The 16,742-nt window shown below is 47.9% G+C and overlaps 3 protein-coding genes across 3 annotated transcripts; 1 reads left to right on the forward strand and 2 right to left on the reverse strand.

The window, feature by feature from the left end:
- Positions 1-908: 908 nt before the first annotated feature.
- Positions 909-1,546, reverse strand: LOC136453919 (uncharacterized). Its single transcript, XM_066454472.1, has one exon. The coding sequence runs from the start codon at positions 1,459-1,461 to the stop codon at positions 1,219-1,221; it is 243 nt and encodes an 80-aa protein (XP_066310569.1). The 5' UTR covers positions 1,462-1,546; the 3' UTR covers positions 909-1,218.
- A 2,114-nt stretch (positions 1,547-3,660) lies between these two features.
- Positions 3,661-9,842, reverse strand: LOC136451014 (sucrose-phosphate synthase-like). The gene is made up of 12 exons (XM_066451735.1): positions 9,122-9,842; positions 7,856-8,088; positions 7,559-7,622; positions 6,714-7,406; positions 6,455-6,586; positions 6,227-6,358; positions 5,861-6,037; positions 5,734-5,787; positions 5,554-5,616; positions 4,509-5,456; positions 4,288-4,415; positions 3,661-4,174 (listed from the first exon to the last, which is right to left on the reverse strand). Exons 1-12 carry the CDS (start codon positions 9,443-9,445, stop codon positions 3,886-3,888), a joined length of 3,237 nt encoding a protein of 1,078 aa, XP_066307832.1. The 5' UTR covers positions 9,446-9,842; the 3' UTR covers positions 3,661-3,885.
- A 3,379-nt stretch (positions 9,843-13,221) lies between these two features.
- Positions 13,222-16,249, forward strand: LOC136453920 (uncharacterized). Its single transcript, XM_066454473.1, has 5 exons — positions 13,222-13,323; positions 14,010-14,330; positions 14,458-14,536; positions 15,501-15,631; positions 15,728-16,249. The coding sequence occupies exons 2-5, from the start codon at positions 14,025-14,027 to the stop codon at positions 15,944-15,946; spliced, it is 735 nt and encodes a 244-aa protein (XP_066310570.1). The 5' UTR covers positions 13,222-13,323; positions 14,010-14,024; the 3' UTR covers positions 15,947-16,249.
- Positions 16,250-16,742: the final 493 nt, after the last annotated feature.

A 16,742-nucleotide genomic window follows, 5' to 3' on the forward strand; every position in this document is an offset into this window, starting at 1 on the left:
AAGCAGGCACAGTCCGTGCTCCTGAAGAAGCTAGGGGTGCACGTCGATGCTGCTGCTGTCGACTCAGAGATCCAGAGGAAGCTCAAGGAAACATTCCAGGGAAACATGTGTGCAAGGAAACAGCAGGCGCTGCAGATCCTTTTCTCCGGGGAATTTGATCCGGAAACCATGGGGCTTGACATGGCTGGCCTTGTCACTGTTGAGGCTTAGTCTCCAGTGTCCACACTCTACCTTCGTTGCAAAGCTGTTCTTTATGTCGTCGTTAGCTAGCTGTTTCGTCTGGAACGTGCGGAGGCTTAATGGCCGCGCACGACGCGACATCTTGCTTGGCTGCTCCTTCAGTCGTGAGGTCTGGGATTCATGGATTAGGAGATTGCATCTCTAGGATATTGTGGTGGTTCGGGTCGAACAGGCAATTCTGTGGTGGCTGCAAAGCAGGAAGATGGTCCCAAAGCCGGTCCGCAGAGGTTTCGACTCCCTCTTCTTCCTCATTGGATGGATGATCTAGACGGAGTGCAACGCGAGGACCTTCAACGGTGTATCAACTCCGGCTGCGCGAGGACCTTCAACGGTGTATCAACTCCGGCTGCGCAGGTGGGGGTGATGATCCAGGAGGAGGTCGATGCTTGGTGCCTGGCTGGTTATAAACAGCTGAGGGCGCTAATGGCGCTTCTTTGATTTGGCTCAGGCAGTAGTCGCGAAATTAGATTTGTGTAATCACAATCACGTGCGAGTTCGGTGGGGGAGGGCTTCGGTAACCTTGATTACCGTGGCAGCTCTTCGTTGTAGCAAAACTATCTTCTGCTTAATAAAATACGTGCCTCGACACGATCGCGAAAAAAAGAAAGAAGTTAGTAAGAGTACAACATAACAGGCGCAAACCAAACGGACCCTACTAGAGACTGGAATCCAAGAATAGAAGTTAGCATGAGTCGCCTTGCTAGTCTATTCTTAATAATAGACTTACACACAAGACCAACTGGTGCCGTCACATGCGTACATGCATTTGAAAACAAGATTAATCAAAAGAAAGAAAAACACCGAACCCAACACAAGCACAAATCAAGAAAGAAACAAGGGACTTTGACAGCCGCGCGGCAACTACGCCGATCGAGCTCCGGCCGACGTTGTCCCACGGTCGCATGTAGATATAGTAGTACGGTAACGCTGCGTGGTGAGAGGCGAGGCATGTGGCCGGCAGGCATGGGTGTGGGGCGATCAGACGCCCTTGCCGCGGGTCTTCTTCTCGCTGTCGCCGGCGTTCATGCTGAAGCTGCTGAGAGTGCGGCCGCCGGCGTTGTAGTTTTTGTTGTTGCTGTTGAAGCTGAAGCTAGTCATTTTCATGCCGGGGGCGGCGCTCTCGGTGGCGTCGACGGGCGCCGCGTGCTGGCTCAGCAGCAGCAGCCCCAGCAGGGCCACGCCCAGCAGCGTCATGCGCAGCTCGCCGGACTTGGACGCCATGGACCTCTGCGGACGCGAGCTCGGATTTGGCAGGATTGGGAGTCTGCGGTTTATTCGGATGGATCGTGGCTTTGTTATGGTGGAGATGGTGGATGTTCTTGGAGGCTTTATAGCGGGGGAGGGGGCGCCAGAGAGGTGGAGGGGAGAGGTTTCAGGGGCAGCGTCCGTTCTGCAGCGGTGTCGCTCAAGAGAAGGCCAATGTTGTGCGTTGCCTGCTAAATTTGGTTTGAGCTTTGAAGGGTCCTGTTGTTCCGGACCGGCGAGCTTATTCTTGGAACTCTGAAACGAACGGTTTGGAGAATCTCACATTCAGAACTACTAGTATTTGCATTGCATGCTTGGGTGGGTTTTTAGACCCTTTTATTTAGTTTCTTTGCTTCTGGAATTTATTATCGCAATTGTATTGTCTGAACTTCAAAATTGCATTTCCACATCTGTATAACTATATTGTCAGAAATCAGTAAGATACCAGGACACTGACTTTTGTTTTTCTTTGTGGAGCAATCATATATACATTGACATGCCACTACTTTCAGAAGACCAATGCGTGTTCTGCTTTATTTTAAGAATGGGAAAAGAGATTAATAAGGCTATAGTAACTTCGTGTACTACCAGTATACCACGCAAATAGCATGGTAGCTAGTTTTAGCCCATGCAAATAGTATGGGTAGCTAGTTTTTTTTTTTCATTGTAACATTATTTGTGTTTCTTTTTTACTTGGATATCTTTCAAATAGTTTTGTCATTTGTTTGATTGTAACTTTGCTCACTCCATGCACCAGCACTACATTCATACCATCAAAAAAATCCTTGAATTGAAACCATTGTTTTTCCTTTTCTCCTCTTTCTTTTTTCCTCACTCATATCCATGGTTGTACAACTTTTTGCCAAGACCATTAAGGTAGCATTCGATTCCATCTTGATGAGCTTCATTTCTCAATAAAACCACTACCAAGTTTCTCACAAATTATTTAGTTCTTCGCCATGTTGTAAATTTAAGTTTGGATCATCTCCCCCTAATTAAAACAACGCCATATTCATTGCAATATTACTCATGTTCATTGTAGTCACTGGTAGCCGCAACATCATACCAACATCCATCAGTCTCTCAAACCTTCCAAACAAGCTGTGAAACATCAATGACACCAATGTGCTACTGATTTTAGGTCTGCTGCCTATGCCATTTTATAGTTTTATACTGTGATGCTGACAGCAATCTTGTGATTATTTGTTTCCACTTGTGATCAGCTTCTTTATTTTGGAAAGGACGCAAAAAAGCTTTCGAGCAATTTTTATTAGACAATGTTGTGACCAGCTTCTCACAAAAAAAAAGATGAAAATGTCCGTTGCGGTGCTCATGACTCACGAACTTGCCACGCATGTGCATCATGGAATCGATGGACCAATTGCATATGACATATCAAAAGCCGATATGGTTTTCATGATTTCAGCATAATCTCGGCGACCTTTGGTCATCCTGATCGCATGGTACCTTTGAAAGGAAAGGAACAATCATGTTTTTCGGCGATGCACTCTCCAATCAGTCACTTTGGCACAACTGATTATACTTTATCCTTTCTTTGATAAAGAAAATCAACTCACATGACTTGCTAAGGGTTTAGCAAAGGTTTGTCCCGTACATTCTAGTTCTAGGACTGAAATAAAAAGGGAAAAGGGGTGCCAAAGGGAGTTCAAAATTTTTGTGCAATTTCGCATTTTTTGGTAATTTCGAGGGTGGTTGAAAGATAAATCCAAAGCTTCGTATTACACTAATGCACGTGCTTTATTATAAATATATAGCTTTAATAATTTTCTAATATTGTTTATGTCACATATTCTTCTACTCAATATATGTGTCGTTTATAGATATTTAGAAATCATACATTTTGCTGATGTCCTAAACAAAATTGACAAAGCCGGCTAGAACCTTACACAGCCTAGGCTGCTATAGGGAGCGCTCCTCGCGCATGTAAACTGTTGTTGCTTCTGTCTTATTATTAATCAAAGCCGGCTAGAGCCAGATCTTTCAAAAAAAAATTGACAAAGTTTCATGAATCTCGGGGATAACCGAAAAAATTCAAACACCAAAATTGAAACCTGAGTTTTACTGCTAACAAGTAAACTACAGGGTTTAAAAAAAAAGTAAACCTAGCTGAAACTACATGAGAAATACACAGCATACAATCTTGTATGCTCGGGCTATATCTCACAAGACAGTCGTAGTATATTATTAATCACTGTTCACAGTCGTGAGCCACCAGTAGAATTAGCAGTGTCCTAGTTATTTGTCACTGCAATATATACACCCGTGGTAGTGTTCACAATTTATTTATCTAGCAGTGAAGAAAAGGACAAAATGAGTCTGCCTTTTGAGTTATGAACAACAAGGATATATGTTAGAGAATCAGCCTTCCCAGCAGCAAATTCACATGCCACTGGAAGTCTTGGAGACCTGCTTCAGAGCCCGCATGATCTCATCGGCCTTCAGCTCACCAGTCGTGTACGCAGCCAAGGGGGTCTCAGACGGGACGACGTCGTCCCTCTTGTAGCTTCCTGGGCTCCTCAGCAGCGCTTCCGAACCCTTCTCGGTGACACCCCGGACGATCAGAGTCTTGTGTAACCCAGGTAGCATCTCCTCTAGATCGGTGTCGCCATGTTCCCCAGTGATCAGATACATGTTCCCCACAGATAGGCCCCAGCGCACGAAAAGGTACCTGAAATTGAATTTTGTTTGTTTGTTACAGATTGGCAGGAAGGTTAATTATAGCATTTGTTGTCAGAAAAATTCCACGAGAGCTTCAAGCTAGATTCTGTAGTATGTTCTTACCTGAGTGCCTGTGACCTTGATGCTAGCAGAGGGACAACCTGAAGTCTTGTGGCGTTCCTGCAGTATATGATGTGGCACCGGAGACCACGCATCCTCAGCCTCTCCCTCATCTCATCGACCGTTTTCACCTAAACAGACAAATAGAATTCAGATTCATACAGCAACCGGTTATAAGTAGGCATTAGGATACGCATTAAGTATAAATTAAAGAATTTACTAACCTTTTTAGGATCTTTGATGAGGAACGCGAAGCAGTGTGCATTACTGGACGCCACGTCCAGCTCGACAGCGTCGTCTGAACCGTCCTGACTGGCCATGAGCTTTGCTATGGTCTGCCTCGCGCCGTCATGGGACCAGCGGTGGCTGATGTGCATCAGATAGTCCTGATCTGGGCGCAGCTTTCCTTCAGCGTCGATGCAGTTCACCGTGCCAGGATAGTACACCTCGCTGCCACTGCTACAGATGAGGGCATCGAAGTCGGTCGCTTGGATCTTGCCGAGCTGCAGAAGCTGGAGTGTCTCGGACAACGGCATGGCAGTCGACAGCGCGAACCCTGAGATCTTGGACATCTGGGAGTCCGACCGGACTGCTCTGAAAACTTCCTGGATCACCTGCAGCATCTTCTTGCTAGCACGGCCATCGTCTTGGTAGCAGTCCACAGCTATGACGAACAGGCGTCGGCGCCGGCGCAGGAGTGGGTACTTGTTCACGGTGCCGCCTGTGGCCTCGGCTGCATTCTTGGCACCGTCTCCGCCCGAGGACATGGACGGCGGAAGCGCTGACGACTGCTTGATCTTGTTCATGATCTTCTGCACCTGATCCTGCGGGTCCGACGACAGTGGGTCGTTAGTGTTCAGCGAGCTCTTCTCACCGTCGATGGACAGACGAAGTGACAGGTCCTGAGCGTCCATGGAATCCTCCAGGAACTCCTCCTCATCAGCTCCGGCATCTGCCGGTGTGTCCTTCAGCCACCTTGGGTTCCTTAACCGGCACCCAGCCACCCTGGTGAGGTAAGTGCTGCAGTGCTCCGGCCATGAGTAGAGGTGGATGTTGCGCAGCCCGTTTCTCCGGCATTCCTGCCACAGGTTCTTGTCTGCTACAAGCTTCAGCAGTGCATCAGCGATGGCATTCTGGTCGTGTGGGTCAACGAGCAGTCCATTGTTCAGTGCCTGCCAGTATGATGCACGCACACAATTATCCACTGTTTTCACAAGTGAATTGCAGTGGGTTTCTCACACATTGAATGTTCAAAATATGGTTTCTCACAGTTGTAATGTCGACTGGACCACCATTCTTGGTAGCGACTATTGGAAGTCCGTGTGCCGCAGCCTGAAAACCACACATTTTTCATAGTGAAATTTAATGTGATTTTTGAAAAGGCTATAGCTGATAATGTAGTTTTTAAAAAGGCTATAGCTGAGGTAGAGAACTGAAGAAGAAGCTGACCTCTATCAGGGTGAGACCGAACGGCTCAACGAGAGCAGGGTTGATGAAGACGCCCTGCAGGGAGCAATCAGTTATGGTTGAGTGTGAGTTGTCAAAGCTCAATGAAGGGTCGTGGTAAGCAGCAAACCTTCATTTTGGCCGCGAGGCGGTAGATCTCCGGGACATCAGCCTGATTGTGATGCTTAGGGAACGCCACACTTCCATACAGATCATACTTGTCAATCAGCTTCAGAACTGTGGTGAGGACACTGGCATTCCCAGCAGACATATCGTCGATGTCATCTCTGTTCCCCATGATCAGAGTCTGAAACAGAGGAAAATTCCATTACATGAATGATGTTCAGAATCAGAAATTTGCATATAGGTCTGTTAGAGAAAAGAACAAATATTCCTGCATTGTGATCATGATAGCACTAGTTATTCGACCATACAAATTACAAAACATTTACAACGATGAAATTTATGAGTATACTTCAGATTAACTGTTTCTTACAAGGTTTGCAAGTTCCCTGAGTGGGCGGCACTCTCCAAATGCTTTGACGAGGGTAGTGATGTTCTTCTTCGGGTCTGGCCTTGACAACGCGAGGATCATCGGCTTGTGAGGGTTGGTTAGGAACCGCATCACCTGTGACAAAGTTGTCATGCAGCGACCTTAAGACTTGTGATACCTGTGAAGGCAGTCGTTGTAGGTCTGCAAAGGAATTTGGGATCAAGCACCAACCTCAGCCCAAATTGGGGGCATTGACTTGGGTGAGGCACCCTCCAAACCAATGATATCATCTTTGTTGTCACCATCCCCATCAATGTCTTCAGGGACCACAACATTGCTGAAGTCCATTCCTGGAGGAATCACCTGCCAACAAAGTTCTCTAATCAACACAGATATAGATCAAATGGATGACAATTTTTTTTAACTTCACGATTCAGGTGTTGAACAGTACTTACTACTTGGTATCGACAACAGAGATTTGAATACTTACCACCATCCTAGGCATGAAACGACCATGGCAGCTAACCCCACGCCTCGCCCGGGCCCTCAACACTTTCTCAAGCTTGACGTCAAATCCATCGTACAATCCCCACTGTTCATCAATCTCCTGCCTTGTGCTCGTGATAACAAGCTCTGACGCATCCAGGGCCAGCTCCTCACCCTCTATACGCCTCATGATCTTGTAGGTTGAATCTATCTCCTCCTTGGACATGCGCCCTTGCTTCAGCAGTTGCTCTAGCTTGTTCCTCCCAAGTGAGTGACCAGTGAGCACCATGGGCACATTCAGCGCACCGGAAAGGAGAACAGCAACATCCCCAGCATCGGCATAGTGTCCATGTATCACATAAGGCAGTACTGGCCTCCCATTTCCAACCTGCTCTCCCAAAGCCTTGGACATGTTAAGGATATGCGCCAGAGCTCCATCGACAAACTCTTGGAGGTAAGGCCACAGTGCTTCCTTCTTGAGGTATTTGTCCCGTGGCCCACACGGTATGCGCACAATGTAGGCTCCGGCACTCTCACCCATCCCCTCTCCATCATTGGAACCGGAGCATAACATCTCCGTTGGCTCACCATAACTCCAGTCCACGTCAGGAGATGACACTTGACGAGTGAAGAGGTCCACCCTGTACACTCCAGGCATCATTGACATCGCTCTTGCAAGTTCGACAACATATTTCACCTGTGAGATTCAAAGATCAGTCGCACTCAATCATGAAAACTTGATTAGGAAAAAGCTTGCGCCCCGTCGCAAGTTCTCAAAAAAAAAAAGAAAACTTGATTCGGCATAACGAACTTCTCCCAAATAATTAACAAATGACCAATGGTGTTTACCTGGCCACCGGTGTCAGAATCACAACCTAGTTCCATGTTTTCGCCACGAACTAGACCATGCACACTGCAGTCAACAAAGGAACAGCTTGTGAAACTCCAGAGATTTAACTATACAAATTTTTTATTTGTCTTAAAAAAAACTATACAATTTTTGAAGAAAGAAGATATACCAATTTTTCTACTTCCTAAGATGTGCAAAGAGCAAAGAAGAGACATTTCATTACCAGATATATATTCTTTATTAGCAATTTAGCACTACATAGGAATAGAACGAACACAATGTGCAAATGGGTAGACCTGATGAGCACAATGTAAAGCTTCTTCTCCTTATTGTCGTCAGACCAGACGGTAAGGTCAGAGAAGTTCCTCTGGAACTTCTTCTTGGCCGTCTCAACCGGCGCAAGCTCGCCGAGGGTGTCCCCCTTCTCACCTTCTGACAGATCCTCGGCCAGGTCCTCAGTCGCCTCACGGCGCACCTGCTCCTGTTCCTTCCTGCGTGCAGAGATTCTCTGGATGCCCTCCAGCTCCAGCTGCTCATAACAAAATTCAGAAGCATCAGCAAAGGGAGAATCTCAGCACGAACATGCGCAATTCTCTTTTGTCACAGAAAAAACCGTGAATCCTACCAGGTCCAGTTCAGTGTTCTATTCAGAAAAGGTGTTCTATTAAAAAAAAGGTGAAGGAAAGCAAACAAACCGTGAGTATACCGTGTCTGCCTTGACGGGTGAACGGGTGGTAAAGTACATGCTAGAATGATTGAATGAGATACCTTTATATGCACAACAGCGAAACACTGCAGATCAACTAAAGTTTCTTTTTAGGGCATGTTCGGAAGGTAGGAATTTCACAGGAATCTCGCAGGAATTTTACATGAATCAGTTCAATTTTACAGGAAAAACGCAGGAGCATGAATTTTTTCCCACAATCCAAACAGACCCTTAGATCATTAGATGTGACATCTCAGTTAAGTGTGCGGTTCTGAATTCTGAAAGCACCACAACCAACCATGCATAGCTGATCTATCATCACTTCATCATCAGGCTTAAACATCAATCAAACGCCCTGTTCGCCGGTTGGTTTCTAGGCTGATTTGGACTGACTGGTGCTGGTTTATTGTGAGAGAAAAACACTGTTGGCTGGCTGGTTTGGGCTGGCTGAAACCAACAAGCGAACAGGCTGAAAAACAAGTTCATAAAGCGAACGATTAGAATATTTATCAGATATTCTATTCGCTGTGCAGTTTTGCTTTTCATTAATCATGCATCTCCGGCCAGCAAACAGAAAACATTAAAAATCAAGGATCGCTCATGCAGTGTGCGCTTCATTAATCACGCATCTTCGTCCAGCAAACAGAAAACACTAAAAAACAAAAATCAAGGAGCGGGCGGTTCCGTACGGCCGCCAACTAACGGGAAGCAAATCACAGAAGGGGCACGAGAAAGAAGAAAGGAAACAGAGATTAAACAAAACACAAATTCAGAGACGAACGAGATTATATGAACAAAACAAAACAAAACAAGCAGCGAGAGATTAACCGAGAAAGAGGCGATGCGAAATCCTGACCTGTTTCTTCTTGCGCGCGAGGTGCCAGATCCGCCAGCACATGTTCTCGAGCCTGGTGCTGCGCTCGCGGGCGTTGCGTGTGGCGACGACCTTGATCCACGTCCGGTGGAGGTCGCTCTCGTCGACGCCCTTGACCACCTCCTCGACGAAGTAGTGCGAGGGGTTGAAGTTCATGTGCGGGCCGCGGGGGCTCGCCGCCTTCGTCGGCGACGCCCCCGCCACCGGCGACCTGGGGTCCCCGCCGCCTCCGCCTCCTCCCCCCGCCGAGGTGCGGCTGTCGAGGATCGCCTCCAGGTACCCATTGATCCACTCGTTGCCCGCCATCGGATCCCCCGACTTCTCCTCTTCCGCCCGGCCTCTACCTCTCTCAGATCGCTCGCTCGCTACGCGACTACGGGAGCATTAACCCACGCTTCTCCTAACCCCCGCCCGCTTTTCGCCTCGCGCGTGACTCCTTCCTGGCCGTTGCTTGGTTTCCTGCTTTGGCGCGGCAGCGAGAAAGCGCGCCCGTCCCGGCGTGCCCACTGGAGGGCTGCGAGTGTTAACTGGAACCGATCAAGAGAGAGAGAGGGAGAGGACGGGGGCAGGGGGAAAGGCGCGCGCGCACGCACCACGCGTCACCGCGGCATCGGAGGAGAATTTGAGAAAGAAGAAGGGAAAGGATCGTGCCGTGCATGCGGTTGCAGCGGCGGCCGCAGTTGTAGGGGCCTTCCGTTGCCACGGACGGAGCAGGGAGGACGCGCGGGGGATGAGAAAACCGCGGCCCTGGCGAAGCGTGGCTAGGTGGTGGCCCCCCGGCTCGGCTGGGCCCGCGGGGTCAGCGAGCCGACGAGCTCCGGGCCCCGCGCTTTTTGAGTTGCGCGTCCGTTGGTTAGTACGGATTTCGCTTCTACGTCCCGTCAGGATTCACACGCGGTTACGGATCGCACGCTCGTGGTGGTCATGATGCTTACGTATGTGGACGCGCTGCGTCACCCGCACGAATCCTTTCCGCAGCCACCCATGTCCCATGCATGCAGCCTGCGGCTCCGGCTGGCCGCCGAAGGCCGAACGCATGTCCTGGCGGCAGTGACGCGATCCATACCCTGTGTGCACGACTGCACGGCATAGTATATCCACGGACGGACCATGGGCGTCGCGTGTCGTGGCGTCACGTGTGGCACGTACTCCGTAGCCGTAGGAATAGGAAATGACGATAAAAGGGTGGGATTGGTGTGGACGACACGGCGGCGCGTTTATTTGGCCGGTTGCGAGCGGGGACAAAACCCCTCGCCGGCGCGTCGCGCTCCGCCCTCGTCTCCGGTCGAGCGCGTACCAATCGGGCACTCAATGCACTGCGCTGTCGCCGGAATATTCGCCGCATATATATTCCAGTCGGTACATTTTTCTGCCATATCACAGCAAATGCTGGCCAGTACTTATCGGTACCACCGTATTGTACATGTTCCTGCGTACGGCCGTACAGGGAGAGAAGTATATACTGTGAGATCGTATACGAAGGCACTACAACATGTTGCTGGTACGTGGCCCAGCTTGTTGTGTGTATGGGCTAGGAGCCCAGGACGCGCAAACCTTGGGTGCCATATACACACACACGCAAGCCTCCAATTTCGATCCAATAGTCAGCTGGGCCAATACCCGAAGCGGTCGAGACATCTTTTACTGGGCCTGCATAGTCCATCTTTGCCCGATCCCAAATCATGGCCCGTCATCGAGTCAAACAAGGGCCATCGCAGTCAATGTGAAAAGGCTACACGATGGTGTGAAAACACGTGCTGTTTCTTCCTCTTCTACTTAGAGTAAAAAATCTACCGGCCATTGGTATAGTAATAAAGTACTACGGTAATACGAGTCATAATCGTATAACGTCTATGCAAATCACAAATAATGTGGCCGTCCACGTGGCACCAAATCGAATAAGCAGCACAGTGCATTTAGCCTTTCACATTTTCACATTAGTTGTCACTGTCAGCTCTGGATGGCTCTGGTCCAACAGAGCATACAAGACACCGGTCTTACGTCTAAGAGCTCATGCTTCCACTCCCATTAACCAGGCTAGCTAGGAGTTTTTACTTGAGAGTTATCATGGTACTCCGTAGTTTTTAGGAGCTGAGCTAAGTGACGTGAGTTTGTAACCATGGCTAGTGATTAGTGGATCGACATTACGAATTCTGGTGCTTTGCACTCAAGTCACAGAGGGGGCCATCCCGGTTCGGGCTTCAAAGCCCTATGTTCAACAATGAGTTTTTTGTGTTAAAATGTTTAAGCGAGTTCTTACAATAAGAGAGAAAGAGAGGTGGTAGGAGAGCGTTGAGCTAGTTTTGATCTAGGGTCTTTGGGATTCGCCCCTCCCCCCCTCCAGCGCGCTCTACAGGAGCCCCTGCCTTATATCTACGAGGGCGAGGGTGTACAAGAGTTGGGTATCGTAGCTTCCTTGGCTACTAAGGAAGTTCTAATGTTTCACGTTCTTGATCTTGGAGTCGTTAGGGGCATTCGATGCTCCTTCTTTCGTGGTCGAGACCGATAGCCCGAAAACGTCTCTCGCACTACTGGGGTCAGGAGCGAGTGACCAGGGACAGATGATACCGTTGTGGCCGTCACCGGTCAATCTTCCCATTAGCATTCATTGCATGCCAACTGAGAAGAGCCTTCCCAGGAGAGACTAACATAGGGTCCCGCGCCTATTTTCTCCTCCTTGGTGCCAACAGGCCGTGCGCTCCAGCTCTCATGTTATGTCCTTCCTGGATCGTGATCCCTCGTCCGGAGTGGTCGACAATGCCTTGCGAGGGTGAGGAAACAACGCCTTGCTAGGACTGTGAGCTCTACAGTTCTGTCCACGTGTTAGTCCCCTGACGCCTGTCAAAGCTCGACAGAAGATTCCCAACGTGGCCGTAGGCAAAGGGTTGGTCGAGAAGATGGGGTATGGGCCTACCGCTGCCAAGCCACCTTTGGTCACTCCCAAGCGTTGGCGCTGGGACCATGGGTCAAGCTCCTCGAGAGCCCTGGGGTTCCCGAGCGAGGGACATGTCCGCCAATTTGACCAAAGATGTCCTCCACGAGCGATGAGGTTGCACGTTGCTCGGGTTGTCCTGGGCCCAGCGGGTCTTTCTCGGTATCTAGCGGGGGTCTGCGAGCGGCCGAGCGCACCCGCTGGGTCTAACTCCTGAGCCCTAAGCCGATTAGGGGGAATCGGTTAGAGGGTTGATTATGTTATCAAGGTGTTAATTTGGGTTTTTTACATAACCTTGGTGTAAGATATTCACCACTAAGGGTTCCATCATTTTGGCACATTGAGCCAGCAAAACTACTCCATGGATAAGAGTACATATAATAATCTAGATAACTACGAATGCGATACATTTCGTCTACGCTGGTTGAGAGGTGGTGCGTTTCACATCAACGAATACCTCATGTAAACCTTCACCCTGCATCAGAAATGATATAGATGTAAACTAGTGTTTCAAAAATATATTAATAAGATACCCAAATACTACCTCTATCTAGCTGTTAACGGTTTCGATACTAAAATCTTGAAACAATGAAACGACCTAAGAATCTAGTAAAGCAATCAAACATTTACACCATGTTTTCAGGACACACGTGTCCAAAGAAAAACTTCTCTTCGTGGACGTTTACATCATTTTTCCCGGGCATAGGAAGAAAAACTTTTTTTCGCCAAAGTTTAGATACTTTGTGGCTTCTTACGCCAGAGGGCGGAGCCCTGATAAACCCTAAACCAAGAGTCCAAGACCGGTTATGAGCCGAGCCTCTCCAACGCAAACCATAGGTCGTGAGCCGAGCCTATTCAGGCATCCAACGCCAAACCGAATGGTTGTTTAACTGACATATTGGATCCTGGACCCACATGTCACTAACACGGAAAGGCCCGTTCGTTTGGCACGTAGGCGCTGACATCACCGTGTCGCTACTGACCACCGCGTCGTTTCCCACTGACGCTCACGCGAAGGGGACCCCATTCCGGCCACCTCTCACCCTGCGCCGAGTGCACGGACCATGGTGGACACGGCGCAGGGCCCCCGCGTGACAGCCATCCCTGACGCTACTGCCCGCGTCCGCTTTCGTATTTATAGTAATAAATGGCGAAATGCTCGGCGGTCAGACGAAAAAAAAGAACAGACTCAGCTCGCAACCACAGACCCTAGACGCTCCTCCGACCCAGACGACAAGCCCGATTCTTCCCGGTAGTCTTCGATTCCCAGCTTGCTGTTCCTGTATCCTTCTGTATGCTTTGGGATTTTTCGCGATTTTTTCTGTTTTTTGGGGGGATCGGATGGAGGTGGACGGCGAATAAATGCTGGAATCATGCCCGATTTGGGGGTTTTGGACGATTTCTGGGCGGAATACAAGGTTTTGGGGTGGAATTCCGGGGATCTCTGTCGACCCTGATGGTTAGGGGTTGGGGAATTGGGGAAAGCGGAAGAAAGGTGCGATTTTTTAGCCCCTTTTGGTTGAAGCGGAGCCTGGGGCTTTAGGAAGGCATTTGGACGTATTCTTTTCGAAAAGACTAGATTTCTGGATTCTGTTTCGTTGATTGGAGTCGGTCTTGTGGGGAGGGTACGCAGATGATTCTTTCTAGAGTTCTTGCATCTCGTCAGGTGTAGTTTATCTCGGTTGTGTATCATAAGTGATTAAGTGCTGTACTGCTGTGTATACCAATTCCCGTAGAGAAGTTGGGTAAAGCATGTTTCCATTGTTCAAGAATGTTGTTCAATGTTATTAAATCATGTAAGATCGATTTTACCATGGTGTCTCGAGAACAATATTGTTTATTTCCTCATTCTGTTTCGAAGCTGTTGGGATTGTGCTTGTAATCATTGCTGAAATTTTGCTAACATTCATTTTTTTTAATTGACTTTGCGCAAGCCAGTATCTTTTACTCACCATGAACTCTCATGGTGCTGGAAGGCGGACTCCGAAAAGGCGGCGGACTACGACTAAGTCGCATTCGCGGCTTTTGGACCTCAACTGCCCCCCTGCTGAAGGGGCTGGTGAGGGGGCTCTACTTTTCAACAGCATGCCTGTCTCGCACAGCGAGGCTTCAAGCAGTATGCCTGTGCAGCACATCCAGGCTTCGAGCAGTACGCCACCGGCTACTGATGAGCCTCGCATTGGCATGCATAGTTGCCCCATCGATGTGGAAGCCATCGATGATGATGTTGTTATCTATTCTTCAAGATCACTCCCTCGAGTATGTACCTGTGCATTGTTCTAGTGCCTATCTGTTGATTTGCATATTATTTTGGTCTGCTTTAGTTTCTTATATGACCATTTAAGATGGAAAACTGATTATCTTGTTGTTTGCCTTCATGTCTCAGGCAAGACAACAGTCGACCAGGACAGAACGTATTACTGTGATAATAGATGATGATTCTGAAACAAACCCAGAACCAGCAGGTTTGATGTTATCTCCAGTATGAATTTTATAAACCGTATTCAGCCATTCATTTTATGCAGCAATCTAGTTGTTTTGTATGGAAACTCGTGGTTCTTATTCCATCTCGCACATAGTAATTTATAGTTTTGCTCTGTTGGACTGCCCTGCTCTTCATTCTCTAGTAGTTGTGATGTTTTCCCTGCACTTTAAAGGAGGTAGCATCATAATGTAGGTCATGTTTCTTACAGTTTAGCTTGCTAAGCATAAAAAATTATGTGATATGTGTGTTGGTGCTTCACGATGTAGCGCTATTTATTTTTTTATTTTTTATTTTTACCATGGCTAGTTGTTAGCTGCCCATATAACAACATAATCTTATTGATGTGGCTGGTATTTTCCACATGGTTTATTTAATAAGCTAGCAGTAATATCAGAGATCACTAATGTCTTTCAATGTGCTGGATTGAAATCATGGTTTCAAAGGCGACTGGGCGTCCAGGCGAGTGCTAGGTCTGCCTGGACGCCTAGGTGGCACCTAGGCGACAAGGTGCTACTGTTCCCCCAAGGCAAGCTGGGTACACCTGGACGCCTAGGCGACGCCTTTGAAACAGGGATTGAAATTGAAACACTGGTTGGCATACTGACTTGAGAGTTGTTCCACTGGAAGGTTAATAGCATGGGCGTGTGCACACATGTCTGTCGTGTTAGCAGTGTTGGATATCAATGTTATTGTTTTTCCCTGGTTTCAGTTGGTTTAGGCTGCCTTGTAAGTTTTAATTGTTGTTTACCTGATCATTTGCACACACGACAAGTGTTTAGGTAATATAATCGTAGCCTTAGTGATGCATTTCCTTTTAAATAAGTGTTAAATATCACCTTGTAAATTTTTGTTCTTAATTTTGCTCAAGTATGCCTAGCATGTAGGGATGGAATCTAAGAGACTCACGTACTTGTCTTTCTGGGTGGATGTTGCATTCTTTCTAGGTGATGCTCTTGATGAGCATGTGAACACACTGCTATCTCTGGGCATAAACCGTAGGCACGAGCCTCTGAGAGCAACCAACGCCCGCCCTGTAATAAGTATAGTGGACACACCAGAAGTCAACACCTTCAAGGTAAGAACTCTCTGGTGTCCTTGGCCAATATAAGGTCAGTAAATATCGACTCTGTAATGCCCACTTAAATGATTCTTCATGCCAATGTTGATCCAGGCACCCCCTGAACCTGTGAAGGAGGTCCCGAAGGAACCAAAGTTCAGCTGCCCAATCTGCATGAACGAGCTAACGGAAGCGGCATCCACCGTCTGCGGCCACATTTTCTGCCAGAAGTGCATCAAGGCTGCCATTCAGGCCCAGAAGAAGTGCCCTACCTGCCGGAGGAAGCTTACTCCAACCCAGCAGCACCGGGTGTACCTCCCATTGACTGAGTAGCCCAGTGCAGTCATTTTGCTACAAGTTCTGCGGCGCCTGACCTTTTTCATCCCATTGTGGGCTTGTGGCGGGGTATGTTGGAGGTATTTAGGGGCTTATCATTAGCATAGAGTATCACAGGGAATTAACAAGTGGTTTTGCATTCAAGGCATCGTATCAAGGCTGGATCATCAGTAAAGTATATCCTAGCATCATCAGAATGTTGGTGTTTGTTTGTTAACTATGGTCGATGCGGTGTCTTAACCTTCTGTCTGGGATGTGAATTGTGATGCAATGCAATGTGAACCGTGAAGTGGTACCCTATTTTTTATGCTGTTTGCAGTCTCTGTAATGCAGGCCGTATGAGCAGCGTGCTGGCCGTGGAAGGTCTGTCTGACTCTGAAGTTTCAGCGGTATCTTTGAGGCCCATGAAGTATTGCAGTGGCCTGATGACGTGATCTGGAAGTTTTTGGGGCTTAGGTTGTCAAGGCCAGACCAATTCCCATGGGCTGAGAGAGAGACATGTTTCCTTACAGAAAACAGATGGTACCGGCTATCGAGCCCATTACCTTTTCTGCTAGCATGACAAATCGAAATTAGCTATTAGTTTTTATCAAAGACGGTATTACTCATTCTCAGGTCTTGTTTGGAACAGGTCAACTTTTCCTGAGTCATGTGATGATGGTGATGACGATAAACTTAGGTCATGTTAGATCCATAGAGCTAATAATTAGCTTATTGAATCCAAATGGGTCTTACTTATAGTCTAGCTAATTGTTAGTTGAATACTAGCTATGAACTATCTTACTAGTTGGAC

The sequence above is a fragment of the Miscanthus floridulus genome, chromosome 5 (genome assembly GCF_019320115.1).
Source record: "Miscanthus floridulus cultivar M001 chromosome 5, ASM1932011v1, whole genome shotgun sequence".
NCBI classification, from domain to species: Eukaryota; Viridiplantae; Streptophyta; class Magnoliopsida; order Poales; family Poaceae; genus Miscanthus; species Miscanthus floridulus.

What these genes read in the sequence shown, in the direction of transcription:
- LOC136453919 (XM_066454472.1), bottom strand. Translation starts at nt 1,461, where the DNA reads ATGGCGTCCAAGTCCGGCGAGCTGCGCATGACGCTGCTGGGCGTGGCC.
- LOC136451014 (XM_066451735.1), bottom strand. Translation starts at nt 9,445, where the DNA reads ATGGCGGGCAACGAGTGGATCAATGGGTACCTGGAGGCGATCCTCGAC. An exon ending in CTTTACATTGTGCTCATCAG is followed by an intron (nt 7,623 to 7,855) that starts GTCTACCCATTT and finishes TGTTGACTGCAG; the next exon opens with TGTGCATGGTCTAGTTCGTG. An exon ending in GCCTCGCGGCCAAAATGAAG is followed by an intron (nt 5,788 to 5,860) that starts GTTTGCTGCTTA and finishes TGCTCCCTGCAG; the next exon opens with GGCGTCTTCATCAACCCTGC.
- LOC136453920 (XM_066454473.1), top strand. Translation starts at nt 14,025, where the DNA reads ATGAACTCTCATGGTGCTGGAAGGCGGACTCCGAAAAGGCGGCGGACT. An exon ending in CTTCAAGATCACTCCCTCGA is followed by an intron (nt 14,331 to 14,457) that starts GTATGTACCTGT and finishes TTCATGTCTCAG; the next exon opens with GCAAGACAACAGTCGACCAG. An exon ending in AACAAACCCAGAACCAGCAG is followed by an intron (nt 14,537 to 15,500) that starts GTTTGATGTTAT and finishes CATTCTTTCTAG; the next exon opens with GTGATGCTCTTGATGAGCAT.